Below are 20,066 nucleotides of genomic sequence, written 5' to 3' on the forward strand. Positions count from 1 at the left end.
TGATTGTGAGAGGGACAAATGGCATGATGTTCCACGGCAGGTCCTTGTTAAGCAGGCCGATTTTAGTGGAGTGCATAGGAAAACAGGCGGGCTGGAAAATAATCTCTGCAACTACCCGTGCCTGGACACCCTTGGAAGAGCTGTGTGTACCCTCTAGTACTCATGCCCTGCACGAACAGGAGTGGGTCATTATGAACAAATGGAGAATTTTTTAAATTAGTTTAAAAAATCACCAACGCACTGTGGTCAGTCCCCTTGTGATGCAGAACACAAGAGGGGAAGAGTGAAGAGTAACTCTGGAAGCAAATAGGCCCAGGACAGGAGAGGCCCCTGTTTTCTGTATGTGCCGCTAATGTCCAAAATCCTGCCATGGCCGCTCACTGTCAGATGTGTCTATTTTTCCTCATCCCAGTGACCAGGTCAGGGGATGAGGAAAATTCTTAGAATTGTGGAAAATTCTTAAAAGAGATGGGAATACCAGACCACCTTACATGCCTCCTGAGAAACCTGTATGCAGGTCAAGAAGCAACAGTTAGAACTGGACATGGGACCATGGACTGGTTCCAAATTGGGAAAGGAGTATGTCAAGGCTGTATATTGTCACCCTGCTTATTTAATTTATATTCAGAGTACATCATGCAAAATGCCAGTCTGGATGAAGCACAAGCTGGAATCAAGATTGCTGGGAGAAATATCAATAACCTCAGATATGCAGATGACACCACTCTTATGGCAGAAAGGGAAGAGGAACTGAAGAGCCTCTTGATGAAGGTGAAAGAGGAGAGTGAAAAAGCTGACATAAAACTCAACATTCATAAAACTAAGATCATGGCATCTGGTTCCATCACTTCATGGCCAATACATGGGGAAACAATGGAAACAGTGACAGACTTTATTTTCTTGGTCTCCAAAATCACTGCAGATGGTGACTGTAGCCATGAAATAAAAAGACGCTTGCTCCTTGGAAGAAGAGCTATGATAAACCTAGAAAGCGTATTCAAAAGCAGAGACATTACTTTACCAACAAAGGTCCGTCTAGTCAAAGCTGTGGTTTTTCCAGGAGTCATGTATGGATGTGAGAATTGGACCATAAAGAAGGCTGAGCACCAAAGAATTGATAGTTTTGAGCTGTGGTGTTGGAGAAGACACTTGAGAGTTCCTTAGACTACAAGGAGATCAAACCAGTCAATCCTAAAGGAAATCAGTCCTGAATATTCATTGGAAGGACTGATGCTGAAGCTGAAGCTCCAATACTTTAGCCACCTGATGCAAAGAGCCAACTCATTAGAAAAGACCCTGATGCTGGGGAAGACTGAAGGCAGTAGAACAAGGGGATGACAGAGGATGAGATGGTTGGATGGCATCACTGACCTGAGGAACATGAGTTTGAGCAAGCTCCAGGAGTTGGTGAAGGACAGGGAAGCCTGGCATGCTGCAGTCCATGGGCTCACAGAGAGTCAGACATGACTAAGCAGCTGAACAACAACAGTGACCAGGTCTCATTTCGTGTGTTTTGCTCTCACACTAGCCTTCTTGGAGGACTTTGGAATTCTTGCCTCCCTTGGCTGAACCATGCTGGGGCTCAAGGGACTGAGGGCTTGAGGATGCTCTCAGGCCCATCTTTCTAGACATCACTCTCAGTATCGCTTCTCCATTGTTCAGGTTCCATACTGGGCCCCCTGGGGATTGTTGTCTCCTGGAAAATACCCAAGGGAAAGTGGGGACTCTACCCTGGTCTCCTCTCAAACCCAACCTAAGTCATGAGCTCTTGAACTAGATTGGGAAAATTTTTAAAGGGATTCTGCCCAAAATAGTGCCTGTTGGACTACCAGGGAAAACAAGATTTTGAGACAGGGCCAGAAAAAAAGTGGAAGTGAAAATCCTAGTCACTCATTCATGTCTGACTCTGTGACCCTATGGACTGTAACCCACCAGGCTCCTTTGTCCATGGAATGCTCCAGGCAAGAATACTGGAGTGGGTAGCCAGCCATTCCTTTCTCCAGGGATTGAACCCAGGTCTCCTGCATTGTAGCAGATTCCTTACCATCTGCCACCAGAGAAACCCAAGTCTTCCAAAAGAGAGTGCTGTCCTCTTGTCGGGGGACCTTCAGTGAAGGGTCCAGCAGGGGAACCACAAGAAAGCAGTGAGCATTAAACATCAATCAGATGGAGGGAGGGAGGAAGAGCTGACTTACTGTGCCCATTAAGTAAGAACTTCCTTATCCCGCTTACTCTTCTCCAGTCCAGCCCCCTACTCAACCCAGGTGTGGTCACAAACAGCAGCATGCAAGATGGGAAGATGTGGTGATTGAGAGAGAGGAACTTGGTTTTTTATCAGACAACTTTCTGTTCTAATTTTTTTTCTAGCTACATCCATGTGTAACTTAAATGCAAAAAAAATTTTTTATTAAAATTCACAAAGTGTACATTAACCATTGTATGTAATTAAATAATTATGCAGACTACCATTCTAAATGAATGATCCCTAACTCCAACTGAGCTTTCAAGTCAGGCAGGAAAGTCTTCTATCTCTTCTAGGCAGCTTGCTGTCCCAGTTTCACAATAATGATTTCAAACTTTGACCCAGCTGCCTGCCCTTCCCCCAGTCACAGCACTCCCAGAACTAGTGGGCTTCCCTGGTGGCTCAAGCAGTCAAGAATCTGCCTGCAATGCATGCAGGTTCAATCCCTGGGTTAGGAAGATCCCCTGGAGGAAGAAATGGCAACTCATTCCAGTATTCTTGCCTGGAGAATCCAATGGACAGAGGAGCCTGGTGGGCTACAGTCCATGAGGTCGCCAAGAGTTGGACACAACAAAAGCAATTCGGCATGCCCAAATTTCAGGCTCACACTCATCTGAGCTTTATATCCATTCTCTCCTGCCTCCTCAATAACCTTATTCTTTCAGTTTTTTCCACTCTGCTGTTTTCAATATTGTCTTTGCTGGGCTCCTTCTCAAAATGATTTCGACATGCACAAGGTCCTCCACCTTAAAGACAACCCTTCTGGATCCTGTGTCCTCCAGTTACTTTCCTTTCCCTCACAGGCAAACTTAAAAGGCTTGCCCACACTTGCTGTACGCAGTCTTACCTGCCAGGCACTCACCACCCACTGTACATCGGCTGCTGTCCAGAATTCCACATAAACTGGTCTCTGAGCCTGCAGTGACCTCACATAGACAAATCCAATTCCCATCTGAGTCCACATCTTGCTTGGCCTCTGTGTCACTTGGGAATGCTTTGGACTGCAAATAACTGTCTTAGAGTGGCTTAAACAAATAGGAGTCCTCTGCTCATAAGAGGATATCTGGAAGTAAGCAGCTGCTGGTGTTGGTTCAGTGGCCCCACAGCACTGGGGTAGTCTTTCTAAATCATCTCCCACTTCCCTCCATGGTTGAGGCTGTACATCCCCATTCACAACTGGAGGAAGGGGAGAGGTCTGCATTTGTCTCTTTTATTAGAAAAGCAAAAGATTTCCCAAGTTCCCCTTATGTCTCATTGCCAAGAACTGTGTTCCCTGGTCATCTAGCTGCAAAAAAAGATGGGGAAGTGAGTGTTTAATATATTTTAGCCTTTATTGTAGAGATAGACAAGAGAGAAGGGTGTTGAAAATGGAAACTGGGCTACCACCCACTCTAACCAGTGTTGGCCTGGTGTATCTCTTGGGTTACTTAAAACCTACGCACACCCTCACTTTCCCACATACATATTTAACCTGGGGGGTGGGGGGTGGGGCACTCACTCCATACAGGAGATAATCCTAGGCAGGAGTCTCAGCCAGCTCCTGCCTACCACATAGAGTCCAGGTTCTCTGTGTACTCTGTAGGACCCTCTTTGAGGTTCAGGTGTGGCTTCTCATGGTTGGATGATTTAAGCCAAGACAAGTTCATTGCCTGCTAAAATGAGAAAGATGGGATGTACCAAGTATTGGAGAGAACGGGGACCAATAGAACACCTTATCCTCTTGCTGGTCTAGATTGACGCAGCCACTTTGAAAGATTTTTGGCACTATCTCGTACAACTGAACACCTGCATTCACTCTGAGCCGGGTGAATACCTGACACAGACATGAGCAGGTGTGCAAGAAAACATGTGTTGTACAAAGTTTGAAGCAGCATAATTTATAACCACCTGAAACTGGAAACCACCCAGATGTCCACTGATGATAGAAGGGAAAAGGGAGCAGCATACAGAAATGAGGGTGAATGTTCTAGATGCACACACTATGTACAGATCTCAAAACAATGCAGTGTAAAAGAAGCCAGAGACAAAAGAGTATGTACTGTGGGTTCCATTTATAGAAAAAACAAAAACAAGTAAAAGCCACTCTGTGGTGTTAGCAAAAGCCAGGATAGCAATTGCCTTTCAGGAGAGGGTGGTGCTTGGACAGGAGCACAGGTAGGTCTCCTAGGATGCTGGTAATGTTCTGCTTCTTGATCTGGGTGCTGGTTATATGGGGGCATTCAATTCCTGAAAGTTTATTGAGCTGTATGTTTTTCGGTATGTGTACTTTTGTGTGTACTATTGTGAAATAATAGAAAAAAAACATATATATACACCCTTGGTTCCTGGCACAGAGCTGTAATTCCATTGTAATTTCATAAGTGACAGGAGCACTAGGAGCATCTTTGTTCTAATATTTGGCCTTTGACCCTGGTTCATGATGATTTTTAAATCCCTTGGAATTTCCTTGGTGATTGGAGTGTCCTTTGTTCTAATGTGGTGACCCTTGGTGGGCCCCTGGATGGCTTCAGGATGGGTCTGATCACCAAAAGACCATAATTAGACAGGTAGAGCTTTTAGCTCCACTCACTAACCTCCAAGAAAGGGAAAGGACTGGAGATTGAGTTAATCATTGATTATGCCTGTATGGGGAAGCCTTCATAAAAATCTCAGTGGTACAGGGTTTGAACAGCTTCTGGGTTGGTGAGTATATCCACATGTCTGCAGGGTGGGGTACTGCAACTCCAAAGAGACAGGGGCTCCAGTGCTTCGTGCCTTTCCAGACCTCACTCTATACATTTCTTCATCTAACTGTTCATCTGTATCTTTTGTGGTAACCTGTACTATAAAATAAACTGGGAAATGCAAGTAAATGTTCCCCTGAGTTCTGTGAGCTGTTCTAGCAGATGATAAAATCTCAGGCGGGAGTCATGGGAATGTTCAATTTGTAGCCGAGTCCAACAGAAGTCATGGTTAACCTGGGGACCTACTTACTGAGCTTGGAATTGGAAGTGGGCAGCAGTCTTATGCAGCTGAGTCCTTTACCTGTGGGCACTGTACTAACTTCAGTTAGTGTCATAATTGAATTGCATTGTAGAACACTCAGCTGGTGTTGCAGAAAATTGCTTAGTGTGGGGAGAACACCCCACACGTCTGCTGTCAGAAGTATTGTGTGTGTGAGTAAAGGAAAACAGGAGTGTGTTTTTTTCTGAACAACCATGCAGCAATAAGCTCTAAAGAAGAAAACCAAATCAAAATACAGGGAAACACAGTCAATGCACAATGTGAAGAAATAATAAAACTCCTTTCTTTCCAGAAAAAAAGAGAATAAAAAACATAAGATTATACCCCAGTCAGTAAGCCACATCCCGTCCAGTCCTGTTGGACAGAAACAAGGGGTGTCTTCCGTGACCACGGTGTATCAGGTTCTTGTAGGGGATCTGGCAGCCCCTCCCTTGTTAACAGGGATGACCACCGTTGACCAGGCTGAAGATTTTAGGGATATATGACTCCATCCATCATTTGTTAGGCTTCTGGTCAAGTTTATGCATGAGTAATCACAATCACATAACTTATCTAAAGAGTCTTCAAATGGTTTTCTAATGAAAGACTATATTCCACTCCCCCCAATAGGTAGTATATTTGACTTTTTAAAAATGAAAGCAATATAAAAAGATAAAATGAGGTCTGATTCTCACCTCTGTTCTCTTTTGTTAGTTCCTTGGGTATACCTCAAATGTTTCTTTTTGGAAAACAAGCAAGACCAAGTACCGGAATACTTAAGTCTTACAGGAGCTGGCCTGTGTGCTCAGTCGCAGTGGAGGTGATTCAAAACAAAGCAGGTAGAGAAGCCACCTGTGGCCCCCACCTGCGGTCCATCTTTGCTCCCGTGGGCCTCTATCTTATCTCCTGATAAAGCTGCCTCTTCCCTGTCTCCATTTGTTCTGACTTCAACTTGGATATTCAAAGAAAATTGTTTATTTCAACCCAGCAAGGCTCCAAATTGTGCGACTCAGCTACTTTAGGCTGTGAGCTGTACCTCATCAAGTCCTCCTCTCTCACCAAGGCCTTATTTTCTTTAACCTCTGCATTCAAATCCGTTCTAATCTGGATTTGCCACTCTCTTGAAGGACTTTGCTGAAAGCTACTTTAAAAAGGAAGAAAAAAAGGCAACGCTCTCAAGTGTTCTGGATTGTTCCTGAGATTTCTCCAATAATACAACTTTGGTTAGCGTGTGGGTTTTTTCCAAGTGACAGCTGTCTAGCAAGTGACAGCAGTTCAACTCTTTACTACTTAACATGTTGGTCACCAACTTTCCAATATGGAATAGAGAGGCTTCACCACTGGCTACCTTATTACTTCAGTTAGCCAATCCCACATTTTATTATTGGTTTTTGTGTTCTATTTCTAGTAACAAGTTATTTGCCTGTTAGGAATGGGTTCAGCTACAAGTTCTAGAACACTCCTCTATAAATGGCTTAAACAAATGTCTCATGGACTAAAATGGGGCAAGGGAGGTCAATAAGGAAGTTCTCACAGTAGTTTAAGTAGCGGATGATGGTTTCCTGGGTGTTAGTTATACCTCAGTAAAGCTGGGGGCAAGGGGGAATGTAGCTCCTAGAATCTGGCTTGAATAACTAAATGGATGGCAGTGACATTTGCTAAACTGGGAAAAACAGAGAGGTACATGTTTGGGGGTGAAAATATTTCAGTGGGCCAAGTTAAGTTTGGGATCCTAGTTAGACACTTCTGTGGAGATGGCAAGTAGGCAGTTATTTTGAGGAGTCAGGACTTATAGGCTGAGGTCACTGTTTGAAGTCTTTTTTTTGGAGTCATCTGCTTGTAAATGGCACCTAAGACCACATGATTAGATGAAATCACATAAGCAGAGTGGATAGGTCGACAAAGAAGGGGACTAAGGATAGAACCCTAAGCACCCCGGTATTTATAGGTTGAGAAGTAGGTGAGAAGTCAGTGAAAAGAACCCAAGAAAGAACAGCCAGTGAGATAGGAGGAGGACCAAGTACATGGCATCAAAAAACAAAAGAAGGTGTTTCAAAGTAGGAATGAGTGACTGTGAGAAATAGTACTGAGATGGAGAGTAAAAACAAAGAAAAGGAAAAGGCACCACTGAATTTGCATGCAGACTGCAGTTTCAGTAATGCAGTGGACAAGAAACCACAGCAAGATGAAATGATCCTGGGGATGGTCTATTAGAGGGGGAGCGATTGGTGATTCAAGAGAGAGATGACACAGGATAAGATCCACAGAAAAAGTGGAAGTGTTGGATAAATAGAATGAGAAATGCTGTATCCATCTATCAGACACTGAACTTGTTGAAGGAGACCATTTCTTGTTTGTATTCATTTCTTGGGTTAACTCCTAGCACAGAGCCTAGTACCTAGGAGGTACTCAAGAAGTGTTACTGAATGAATGAATAAACCATCAGATGGACGAATGGATGGACAGCAGAGGGAGAGCTGAAAAATGAACTAGATCAAACTAACTCAAACTTCAGAGTAAGGAAAGGAGGAGGAGTCTGGGATTAATAGGGTGTCCTCTATCCTTAGATGGTAAAGAATCTGCTTCTAAAGTGGGAAACCTGGGTTCAGTCTCTGGGTCAGGAAGACACCCTGGAGAAGGGAATGGCAACCTACTCCAGTATTCTTGTCTGGAGAATCGCATGGGCAGAGGAGCCTGGCTGGCTACAGTCCATGGGGTCACAGAGATGGACATGACTGAGCAACTAAGACCCTGCTCTCCTGCCACAATGGTCAGAGAAGGGTGGAAATAATTTTCTGAGCTATTAAAACTAGAAAGTGGTACTTGATGCTAGACAATATGTTCACCATCCATGTTTCTTTCTTCATTCTGCCAACCCATAAAAAGATAGGAAGCCTGGGTGCTTGATTCTCCCAGTTTGCAGACTCCCAACATGATTCTCTCAACTAAGTCCCTGCATCATCTTCAATCCCTGGCTGAGCCCACAGCAGTTCTGTATTTCCTAGGGTTATCTGAATTTTTTCCTTAGAGATTTATCTTAATCTATCTAAGTATACCCGAAGTATATTACGTTTCCTGTTTTTCTCCATCCTAAAATTGGTCCCAGGGCCCACGGTTGGTGAGCAACTGCAGGGGCTAATGGCTTGATCCTGACAGAACTGGAATGGCAGGCAACAATTTTTTTCTTCACGCTATTATATTTTTTCCTAACTTGGAGTCAGAGAAACCCAGGAACCTGTAGAGGTGGAGCTGGTGGTGGAGCTGAAAGCCAGTTTGCGGGCCAGTTGCATCCGCCATCCAAAGTCCTCATTCTACTACAATCCTGGGGGCTTCCGGGCTTGCCTAGCCTCTACGGTCTTGGGGGTTCAGGTGGTCCAACCCAGGATCCAACCGAGTGTCGCCCTATGTAAGGTAGACAGAAGAAATGCCTCCGCCCAGTCCTTCCTGGGCCTGAGGCCGTTACACGTGGAATCACCCCAGCGGCCCGGATCCCGCACTGGTCAGAGGCGGGGCCCGCGGCGCCAATGGGCGGGCAGAAAGGGACGCGCGTGCGCACAGCGGGCCAGGCCGGGGGCGGAGCGGAGGAAAAACGTACTGAAGACGGGAGCTGGCGAGGCTCATGCTGGAGGGCTTCGCGTCTGGGGAAAAACTGGTGGCAGCTGGTGGCAGCGAGGGTGAGTGAACCGGGGGCCTCCCGCGATCCGGCTGCGGCCTGTGATCCCTGTGACCCGACCTTGGAGGAGGAGGTCCGTGGGGTGGCATTCAGGAGTCTGCAGAGGGGCGGGATCCTGGCGTTCCTTCGGGGGCTCTCAGGGCTTCTGGCTAGGTTTGGAAGGCAAGCGCGGCCTGGGTGGGGGCTCGGACCCCGAGCCTCCCCGGGAAGCTGGCCGCCTAGGAGCAGAGCCTCCCTCCCGGGGCATATGCCATAGGGGCTTTAAAGCCTGATGGGCCGGCCGGGGTCGATCTCCGCGCTCTTGGAGGACCTGCGGTGGACCTGCGCGCGGGCCCGAGTCGTTGCTGTCCGTCTGCCCCTGGTACCCCGTCTCTCTCTGGGAGAGACAGTAAACACTGACGGGGGCCGAGCTTGGCCAGGCTATGCCAGGGAAACAGGGAGGCGGGGAAGCCTGTATTCCTCTCTTGTATCCCCTGTGTGGGCATGGCACCGCCATCCATCCAGATGCCCAAGCAGAGTCTTGCACGTCATTCTCACCTCCTGCACGCTTTACCCATCCACATCGAATCCATCACAAATCTCCCTTGGATACGCCGACTTCTCCACGCCCACGTGCTAGAGCACGCCTCCTCTGCTCTAGCAAGTTCAGGCCACCATCATCTCTCCCCTGTGCCCCTTCTCCGTCCTCTGTGCTTTGTTATATGTTGGCAAGCCAAAGTGATGGCCTTAAAACCGAAATCTGATCACGGTCACCAGAACCCTCCCCCCATCCCCTGGTCTTCCTTCTGTGGATCCCTATTGCTCTTACAAGCTCTTGAACATCGCTTTCAATGCCCTTGGTGACCGGTCTTCTTTACTTTACTAACTCATCCGTCTCCACTATACTGTCTTCAACCATGTTGAACCCTTTTTAGTACCCAGATTGGACCACGTTCCTTCTAGGCTTAGGTGTTTGTTACAGTAAGTTCGCTCTACCTGAAGTGCTATTCTTTAATTGAAAAAAAAAAAAATCATCCTTCATATATTAACCCAGGTAGGGGTTCGGGCTATTGCCATGCCCTACAGCTATCCATTTACTGGTCTTTTCCACTGGGCTGTAATCTGTGTGACAGGAGCCTGTCTGGTTCTTGTCACACAGATTATCCTATCCTCAGACATACCTGTCCTCAGAACCTTGTGCGGCACCAAGCTGTTTAGCGAAGTTGTTGTTGTTGTAGTTTAGTCACATCCAACTCTTTTGCAATCCCATGAACTGTAGCCTGCCAGGCTTCTCTGTCCATGGGATTTCCCAGGCAAGAATACTGGAGTGGGTTGCCATTTCCTTCTCCAGGGATCTTCCCAAGCCAGGGGTTGAACCCCACGTCTCCTGCATTACAGGCAGATTCTTTACTGCTGAGCCATCAGGGAAACCCGGGAAACAGTTTAGTTAAATGTATAAATGAAGCATGCTAGCTCCCTCCCAAATGAACAAATAGATCAAGTTATTAACTGCCTGCTTCTCCAGAATCAGTTGTCAACGCCCAGCCCATGTAGAGGTTTCTTTTTCTAGGAACTTGGTTCTTTCCTTACTTTCAGTCCAGGACCATGGCAGTTTTAAATGGGGAAGTACCAGTCAGAGTTTTTCTTTGGCATCGACTCAGGGTACAGGATGTGTGGCTACTTTGAGTTTGATTCTTAACTGAGGGCGGTAGCATGAGAGAAAAGTTGCCTACAACTGATGGGAGGAAGGCTGACTCCAAACTTTTTGGTGCTGATAAGACTAAGGACACAATGAGATTGGGCCAGGCCAAACCACTGCTGGGAGGACTCCCAAGGGAAGTTATGTTTCTAGCTTAGGTCAGATCCTCTGTGGTAGGAAACAACACACCTGAGTTCCAGGGCCCAGGGCCCTGATACAGAGTGAAGGCATGCCGTTCCAGGTGAGCTCAGTATTTTGTTACAAATTCACTAAAGGAGTAAAGGAGAGACAGAGAAAATAGCTTCCCCGTCTTCACAGAGGGAGGGAAAGAGAAAAATAAAAGGAGAACAGTATGTGACCATATGTTAAGGCCAAGTGAGTGTGAGAGACCGCAGACTGAGGTCAGAGGAGGGAACAGCTGGCTTTGGCTGAGAGAGCACAGAGATGACATTTGAACTGGGCCTGGAAGGAAGAGGGCAGATGGACAGGTGGAGCGAATGCGAACAAACGCCCTAGGACTGGGAGAGGCTGCTGGAGCCAGGAGGAAAGCCCTGTTACAGTCAAGGCCCGGTGGGAGCCGGCCGCCGTCAGTGGTCTAGCGCTTCTCCCCAGAACGCCTGTGAAGGATGTCTCAAATTCAGAAATCTCTCCTCCTCTGGATTTTTCTCTAGCCTAGCCTTTACACTTTCTGAAAGGCCAGTGAACCCAGGAACTCCTGGGGCTTATCTGCCAAGCTCTTTGCTTATGGCCTTGAGCTAAATAGTTGGAGTGTGGGTGATGCAACTTGTTCTTTCGGCAGAAGGGGCTGCTAATATTTCCTTTTCAGTGTGAGCAGTATGGTTTGTCAGGTGGCAGTCAGATTCCCTGTTCTTTTTGTAGCACTTGCTAGGGGGAGTTTCTCTTCTGTGTTTGCAGATTTGGCTTTTGTTGTGGTCTCAAGGTTGGAAACCTGGCACAGCAAGCCAGAATGGGGTGAGCCCCAAATGTATGGTTCTTGGCCTTTATCTGGTCTCCTTTGAAGAGGGGATAATTTGGACTCAAAGTTACTATATTACCAAGCACTTGGTTGCTTTTTGGCCTTATTCCAATAGAACCTCTCCCCCTCACCCCACCCATTCCTGATATACTAAGTATCCAACCACATGGTTCTAGGAGATGGTGCCAGGGGTCTGTTGATCACTGAGCTCTACTATCTGATAGATAGCGCCCGAACCAAATTTCATCCTCAGTTACGTTGACATCAGACCTGGCAGTGTATGGGTGAGGATAATAACTCCCCAGCTCCCAAGGACCATGGCACGAAGGCTGAGAACCTCCAGCCTCTGTGCAGGAACTGTGCCCAGTGCTGCGAACGGGAATCCAGCCCCCAGCCTCACAGAGCCCAGTCCAACAGAGGGTACTGAGAGGTCCTCAGACGTGTTCACAGGTGCATGCACAGCTGTTGTCAGCAACAGACAGGACCCTCCTGAAGGGAAGCACTTAGGAGCATATGGGAAGAGCGTCTAAGCCAGACTCGGAATTGAATAAGGCTTGCTGGAGAAAGAGACATCTAATGCATTATGAATCTTAAAGGCTTCCCCCTCTGGTCCCTCCTGTCCCAGAACTCTGCAGTGTGTTGTCAGAACAAGCTATTCTTCTCTGGTTGGGGCAGTCTTTGCAGAGAGTAACCTGATACCTTGTTTTCAGGTACCAGGTAGAAGGACAGTGGCCTCATCAGTGTCTGGACACTTCTATTTGGTAAAATTGGGATGTAGTTTCTGGCTGTTCCTGAATTATTTTCTAGAGATGAGACTCAACCAGAATCCCCCTTTTTATTCCATCCATATAGAACTGGAACAAAATTATGGGATGAATTGCATTAAATATATATTTGTAAAGAAAACACATGTTTTTAGTAAAAATTTTAGAAGCAATGGAAAAGTAAAGAGAAGAAAAATAAAAGTCACTCCTAATCTCATAATTCAGAAAGTAATCTCTCTTAATAGTTTTCAGTCTTTGTTCTGTGTATGAGAAATATACATACATTGTTTTGTTTTTTACAAAAGTGAATTTTTTTTTTTTTTGGCTGTACCACGTGGCTTGTGGGATCTTAGTTCCCCAACCAGGGACTGAACTCAGAGCCACAGCAGTGAAAGCACCGAGTCTTAACCACTGGACCACCAGGGAATTTCCCCAAAATGAATTATTTTTTACAGACTTTTGTAGCCTGCTCTTTTTCACTTGGTGTATATTGAACATCTTTTTCTGTTATGAAATATGACAATTGCATTTTGATGTCCCTATTCATTTGCGAGACTCGATGCTTCTGTTTACACCTAGAAGTTATATATCCCAGGGACCATTGTCTCCTTAAGGGAGGGTATACTGCTGATATCCAGCAAAGCGGGTCTGGGAAATTTTCCTAAACATTGTGGGGATGGCATTTTCCTAGGGTCCTGCCCTCCAGAGCCTCTTGGGGTAGGTGAAAGGGGCCAGAACACCTCTGAGTAGAGGTCTCTTGGCTGTCCTTCAACTTCTTTTTTTTATAGAGGTCAGTCTATAAGCCCTGGAAGGATCAGGACTTTCAGCTGAATAGCAGGAGAAGGAAATGGCAACCCACTCCAGTGTTCTTGCCTGGAGAATCCCAGGGACGGGGGAGCCTGGTGGGCTGCCGTCTATGGGGTCGCACAGAGTTGGACATGACTGAAGCGACTTAGCAGCAGCAGCAGGGCGGCCTGAGTGTTGGTGGGGTACAGGTGGGAACAAGGCACTCCTGTCCTCGGGGAGCTTGCTGTGTAGCCAGCTGTTTCTCCTTGTTGACCAGAACTCCAAGTCCAGCCAAACCCCGGAAGTACTAGATGGAACCTAATCCCTATGGAGCTCTCCTCCCTGGTGCTCTTTCTCGTGGCTCAATTGCTTGCCTCCCTCACAGCCCTGGGAGGTGGACGAGGCAGGGGATAATGCCCACTGCCGTGGGCCTTGATCTAACCTACCCACTGTTTCCCTCAACCCCTATCTCTGGTCTCACTCTGCCTAATACCTTCCCCATTGCACTGCCAGATGAGCCCTTCTGAAACCATCTCTGCTCTCATCTCCCTCAGTGGCTCCCATCCATTCCCAGGCAATGTCAGCCTCTTGGCCTAGCACGCAGAGCTGCCTCCAGCATGGCCTGGTCAGCCTCTGCAGCCTGTTGCCCACTGTTCCATCCACTTCATACCCTCTAAGCTCAAGTCCCTCTCACCCACTTGGAGTTTCTCTCCCCCTTGACTGCACCTACCCTTCTATTCACACTGTCCATTCGTCCTTCAGTTCCTGCACGCCCACTGCACACCCCTCTATCTGGACCTGCTGAAATGTCCCCATGTCTGTTAACCTCTGGCTTTCTCTAGCCCGAAGGACACTTCGTCCTCTGAACTCTCAGAGGGTTTCCTCTTTCTTTAGTACACCTCACTTTCTGCCTTGATTAGTGCTCTTGGCAGGAAGAATTTCTCTCACCAGACTGTAAGCTGCTCGTAGGCAGGAGTGCTCTCCAGATCCCGGTAAACTCTCATTGAGCTGCTTGGCATTCTGAAGGGGCTTCAGGAAAGGTCATGGACCTGCCAGCCCATTTGAGTGATGGGGACTTGGAGAGCCCGAGGTCATCCTGCAGTCTGGTGGCAGAGCTGGCCAGCTCTCTTCCCCAGCCCTGCTCCTTCACCCAGTTCCCAGGAGTGTGCTGTGTCAAGTCTTGAAAGAACCTCAGTTCTGGTGTTCTTGTCTTCACCTTCTTGTTCCCCACCTCCCAGGTACCGGTGACCATGAGATCTCTGCGACTGCTCAGAATCCCCTTCCTGTGTGGCTTGCTCTGGGCCTTTTGTGCCCCGGGTGCCAGGGCCGAGGAGCCCGGGGCCAGCTCCTCCCATCACGGCAGCATGGGCCTGGATAAGAACACAGTGCATGACCAAGAGTACGTATTCAGCCAGGGCTGTGGTCCAGGGGCCTCCCCGTCTGCAGCTGCAGCCAGCTGCAAGGGCACACGCTGTCCCCTTTGCCTTCTACTATTTGTACAACCCCTTGACATTTTTCCAAGCATGGTGTTTATTCCTTGTAGCCGCCTGTAAGTCCAGGTGTTCTTCTTTTGCCATCAGATCACAGATGAGACTCAAAAAGGATGAATGGCTTTCCTGAGTTCATTCTGTCTCTCTCTCAGCACAGACAGGCAGACAGACACAGACACCAGCAGTAGTGGCAGAGTCCAAAATAGAGCTAAGGTTTCTTGCTTATGACAAGATCTTTTTCTTTTTTCTTGGCATGTTCAAACATTGCATCATTTGTTGGAACTTTTACCCTGGGCCAGTTAGCCTCACACATTCCTGCCTACAGTTCCTGCTCTATTATCCTTAAATTGCTTTAAGAAAAAAAAAAAAAAAATTAATAGCTCCCCCAACAATGTTAGGTAAAGAACCTGCCTGCCATTGAAGAAGACCTAAGAGACATGAGTTTAGTCCCAAGGTCTGGAAGATCCCCTGGAGTAGGAAATGGCAGCCCACTTTAATATTCTTGCCAGAAAATTCCATGGACAGAGGAGCCTGACGGGCTACAGTCCAAGGGGTCGCAAAGAGTCAAATACGACTGAACATGCACACACCCCCCCAAATGTTATAACCATATTCTAATAATAAAAAGGAAAAAGCACCCATAATCTTGCCAGCGTAACAGATGAACTGTTTGATTTTTCCCTACTCCTTTCACGGCCTTGCCTATGTCTATCTTCTTGGAGAGTGGTCTGCCACTGTTTCTGTTAGTTTTTCTGTGATGGGTGTACTTGAAGATCTTGAACTTTTCAGAGTCTTTAAGATTTCAGCAGGATCCCAGCCCAGCATCGCTGCCAAGTGGTCTGAGCTTCACTGTTGGTCTTTAGGCATATCATGGAGCATCTCGAAGGTGTCATCAACAAACCAGAGGCGGAGATGTCCCCACAAGAGCTGCAGCTCCATTATTTCAAAATGCATGATTATGATGGCAATAATCTGCTTGACGGCCTAGAACTCTCCACGGCCATCACTCACGTTCACAAGGAGGTAGGTCGGGCAGTGGCCCCGGGGGGGGCAGCATCTTGGAGGGGCCTCCCTCTGGTGACTCAGTCCCTGCTCCTGATGGCTTCCCCTAGGAGGTAGGTCGGGCAGTGGCCCGGGGGGCAGCACCTCGGAGGGGCCTCCCTCTGGTGACTCAGCCCCTGCTCCTGATGGCTTCCCCTGTCCTTGTGCAGCACTGTTACTGCTTCTCCTCTTTCTGCTCACCTTCTGCTCTGCCTTTTTTCCTGTTCAGAGGGCCTTCTCACAAAGGGTGACCAGCCGAGGCAGAAGCCCCAGAGCCTGCCTTGGATCTTTAGCAAGTGCCACTGGCATTTCCACCATGTGCCAGGGTCTGAGAACTAGCTGAAAGGCAGACCACATTCAAAAGGCGGAACTGGGGAGAGGTTATATCATTTGGGAAGAATGGCCTGTCTGGTCCAAGGGATCAAGGGATTTGATGATAAGGGTTTGGGTAATACAGTATGATGGTCATGTCCTTGTTATTATCTCTAATTTGAGAGGTGAGGAAACTGAAACTCAGATCTTATGCCTCCAGATCTAATGTCTGTTCCACTTGACCACACTGTAATCTCAAGAGAGGAGAGAGGCAAAGTTGGGGAGGGGCGTGTGCTCACACCGGCTGCCAGCCGAGCCGGGCTGTGTTTGCTCTGAAGGTAGCAGGGAGCACCAGCGGCTTTGCACAGGAGACAAGCATGACTAATGCAGTGTTTGCTGTGGGAGGCAGACTGATGGATGCTAGCAAAGACTGGCTTTGGGAGAGGAATCGAGGTCCAGCTGCCCTGGCAGGCGAGGATGGTGGTGGGCAGGAGAGGAAAGGGTCGGGACATGGGAGAGGTGACAGAAGACGGATTGGCCACAGATAGGAGCAGCATTAGCTCAGCCCTTGGCAGCGTGAGCCCTGCCACACCTGCTTCTGGAGCAGAAGTGCCTTCACCTCAGAGACTGTAATGGGGTCTGCTGGTCGGCAATGCCTTCTTCCTCTTGTCCTGACCCTGAGATGTCTAGTGTGGGCTCTCACCACTTTAGCAGAGCTGACCTGTGGGAGGGCCTGGGCTGTGAGCTTTTCTTTAGGATAGATTTGTGGGTCCTGGAATCTGTGAGACTCTGAGTTCTCTAAGCCAGACCCAGCTTTCTACAATGAACATGTATGACTTTGGTAATGAAAAAAGAATGAAAAGTATTTTTTAAAACAAATCAGCAAGGGCCTACTTTGATTGCATCGTCCTTTTAACTGCCAAATATCATTTTTTAATTGGGTTGTTGTGAATTGACTCTGGATCTAACATGTGGCTTGTGGATTTCCAAGAAGTAGAAGTACTACATTTGAAGGAGTCTATGGACATTTTATTTTGGACATTAACCAGGCGCTTTCAGTAAAAGATGCAGCTCATCTTGGTGTGATTTGTACCTTGTAGGAGGGAAGTGAGCAGGCACCAATGAACGAAGATGAGCTGATCAACTTAATAGATGGTGTTTTGAGAGACGATGACAAGAACAATGATGGATACATCGACTATGCCGAATTTGCAAAATCCCTGCAGTAGACCCGATGTGGCCATCTCCCAGTTAAATGCAAATCTGACCCATTATAATGTGATCGGACACTTTCCGTAATGCAAAATAACTCATTTCCAAAATACTGCTTTGGTATTTTGGTAAAAACCTGTAGCAACTTGTTACACTGGGGTGAGAAAGAGAAATCAAGAGAGATAAAAAAGCAGAGGAATGGGACCTACTGTAGTCCCCAAGTACTGTTAAATATCTTATTGGACAAGGGCTTGATAAAAAAAATCCTTTTAAGGATATTGGATGATCACAGCTGAGCACTCAGGAACTTGGATGGAGAATGCTGCTAGGCTCTTGGTTTTAATTCATGCTACCTGAAAAGTAAGACAAGCTTTTGCTAACTGGACACACTTTTCAGTAACTGAAGGAATGAAATGAATGCCAAATGTTTCCCCTGGGGCTGTCCTGTCTCTTCAGAGGAACGTGGTCAGTATTCTGTAAAGTTCCCCTGGCCTAAGTGATTACTTGTTCTGGTCTAGGGAGTATTTATTAGGCTATTCAAAGCCACAGATCAGAAGAATGTCAAATAGTTGAGCTAGCCAGAGTCTAAGATTCTGTATCTCCTGGGACTTTGGGAACACCACACCACTGACCTAAGTGATTCACCTTTTTCAGTTTTTCAATATTTCATAATACTACTGCCACATCCTTACACTATCTTTTATGTCTTCTTCAACCAAGGAGAGACCTCAATTCTAAAAGTGTTCTCTACTTCTCATCATTAGCAAACATTTTAGCTTTCTAGGTATTTGTATTTAACTCTTGTTTCTAGGGTTTTGTTTTTGCAGTTTAGAAACTCTTAAGAATGTAAGGACTTTATCCCTTCTGCTTGATACAGCAGAGGTGAGCTACCAGCCAGTCTAGCCTAAGTGAAAAGTGGAAAGATTCTTCACCAAGCAGGTGATTAACCTGATACACATGAGATCTAGAAGGAATGTTGTTTAAATTACCTCTTCTGCCTGAATACGTGAATTCTTTCAGATCAGCAGAAAAAGAAGCCTAAAAACTCTTAAAAGTGTGAATCTCAATTGTAACTGAAAATCAGAAGTGGCTGCAGATTATAAGTTGGCTTATGGAATGTGATGGATATGCTGTGATAGGAAACCTGAAATGATGGTTGAATGGGTTAAAAAAAAACTGCATAAAATTTGCTGTAAGATATATAGACTTATTTTCTGTACTAAAGTATTCTTATAAGAAAAATAAGTATTTGTAAAAATGGTTTCCTGTGTCAAGTATTTGTGCAATCAGAGCTGAATTGTAAACTATTCTTGTAATAACTGGTTATTTTGAAAGATTTATATAATGAATTCTGGATATATGACCAATAAAACTGATGAAATGCAAGGGCAGTTGATTTTGTGCACATAGGCTTCTTCTCCTACCACACAAAGGATTGGTTGGTTTAATGCCCACGTTTACAGGTGGGACCCATCCCGTGGGCTGGGACCCTCCCTGCCACTACCTTGTTCCTTTCTGCAGGGGTAGATCTAGGATTCACAGTAACTGTCCTTCTGTAGGCATTTTTTCCTTCTGCATGAAAGCACTTTTTGGACCGTGCTTCTCTGGCCAAGTTCAGATTATGACGGCATTGTCTAGGAAAATACAATGTTTTCTCCTTGAGTCTCACTGACTGTTTTTTCTTAGCCAGAAAATTTAAATTAGATAGCATTATTGCAAGCACCCTTGGACCAAGCAGGAAGCATAGTCGCCCCTGGATTTTTGGAAATGGCACTGTTCTGCCAGTTGAAAGGAGAGCAAAGGAAGAAGTTACCATTGCCTCCCTGACTCCCATCCCCTGCCCGAGACCCCTGGGTCTTGCCCCACTTCATCCAAAGCTGCCCTTCTGGATGGATCTAGTGAGCAGACCCACGGTTGAAAGAACCTTGTATTGTTGGCAGCTAGGAAGGGAGGCAGCTGGAGACGAAGAGACAGATTCCTACAAGGTAGAGTCACCCAGTTAAACAGACCAGACAGACACCTCTTCCCTCCTTCCCAGTGGGCTGCACTTTGAAATTATTCCACACTGGCCTTTATGGTTAGCCTGGCTTTCCTTATAGCACCGCCCCCCCACCCCCACCCCACTGCCTGGCCCACACTTTCCCATCATGGTCCCTTTATCTCCTTTCCCCTACGTGAGGTGTTGGCTGTCTCAGCCCGCCTCGGTTTTTCAGATTGTGTAAGGAACATCTCTGCTCCTTAATTTCTTTATCTCTAAAATGGAGACAAATACACCTGAGAGGCCGCCTTATAACACCACAAGCTTTGAACTCGGGCAGAGCTGAGTTGAAACCCCAGGCCTGCTATGCTCTTAAAGTTCTCTAAATTTCTCATCTAAAAACATAGTGAAATTTACCCACAGAGTGGTTAAAAGTATTAACAAAGTGAGAGAAAATATATATAAAACATCAAGCAGATGGCCGGCACAGAGTATGAGCCACACACAGTCAGTCCCCTCCCTGTTCCTTAGCCTGGCCGAAGTATCTGGGCCCCGTCTCACTGAAGAGTAGGGTCTCAAGAGGCTGGGAAGAAGTGGGTGGCTCCTTAGGGGCGGGCATCAAATGTCTTTTCTGCTGCTTTTTTTTTTTAACCGGAATTTTTTAATTTTTAAAAGATTTTGGCCCACTGTGCAGCTTGTGGGGTCTGTTTCCCAACCAGAGACTGGACCTGGGCCACAGCAGTGAAAGCACTGAATCCTAACCACTAGACCAGGAAACTCTCTCTTCTCTGCTGATTAGATTCCTCAATCAAAGTGCTGAATGAATGAGTGAGTGAGTGAATGAATTCTCAGGGAAGAAATGAAGGGTCATACTGAATGCAATGGTGAAGGACACAAAAGCGTGGAAATAGAAATCAGACCAAAGGAGTTTT

General features: G+C 46.7%; 1 protein-coding gene across 4 annotated transcripts in view; it reads left to right on the plus strand.

Annotated features, from left to right (window-relative positions):
* Positions 1-18,542, plus strand: part of MCFD2 (multiple coagulation factor deficiency 2, ER cargo receptor complex subunit) — a 45,819-nt gene extending 27,277 nt beyond the window's left edge. Inside the window, exons 1-4 of one of the 4 annotated variants that reach the window (XM_086327100.1) lie at positions 8,408-8,970; positions 14,340-14,500; positions 15,455-15,614; positions 17,045-18,542. In XM_086327100.1, coding sequence (XP_086183226.1) covers positions 8,749-8,970; positions 14,340-14,500; positions 15,455-15,614; positions 17,045-17,173 — 672 coding nt within the window. In that variant the 5' untranslated portion in view covers positions 8,408-8,748 and the 3' untranslated portion in view covers positions 17,174-18,542. Of the gene's footprint in view, positions 1-8,407; positions 8,971-14,339; positions 14,501-15,454; positions 15,615-17,044 lie in introns of those variants that run through there. The other 3 variants (XM_086327099.1, XM_086327101.1, XM_086327102.1) reach the window with 3 other exon arrangements.
* Positions 18,543-20,066: the final 1,524 nt, after the last annotated feature.

This window comes from Bos grunniens, chromosome 11 (assembly GCF_055505025.1).
Source record: "Bos grunniens cultivar Pamir isolate PY7600 chromosome 11, Bosgru_T2T1.0, whole genome shotgun sequence".
NCBI lineage: Eukaryota > Metazoa > Chordata > Mammalia > Artiodactyla > Bovidae > Bos > Bos grunniens.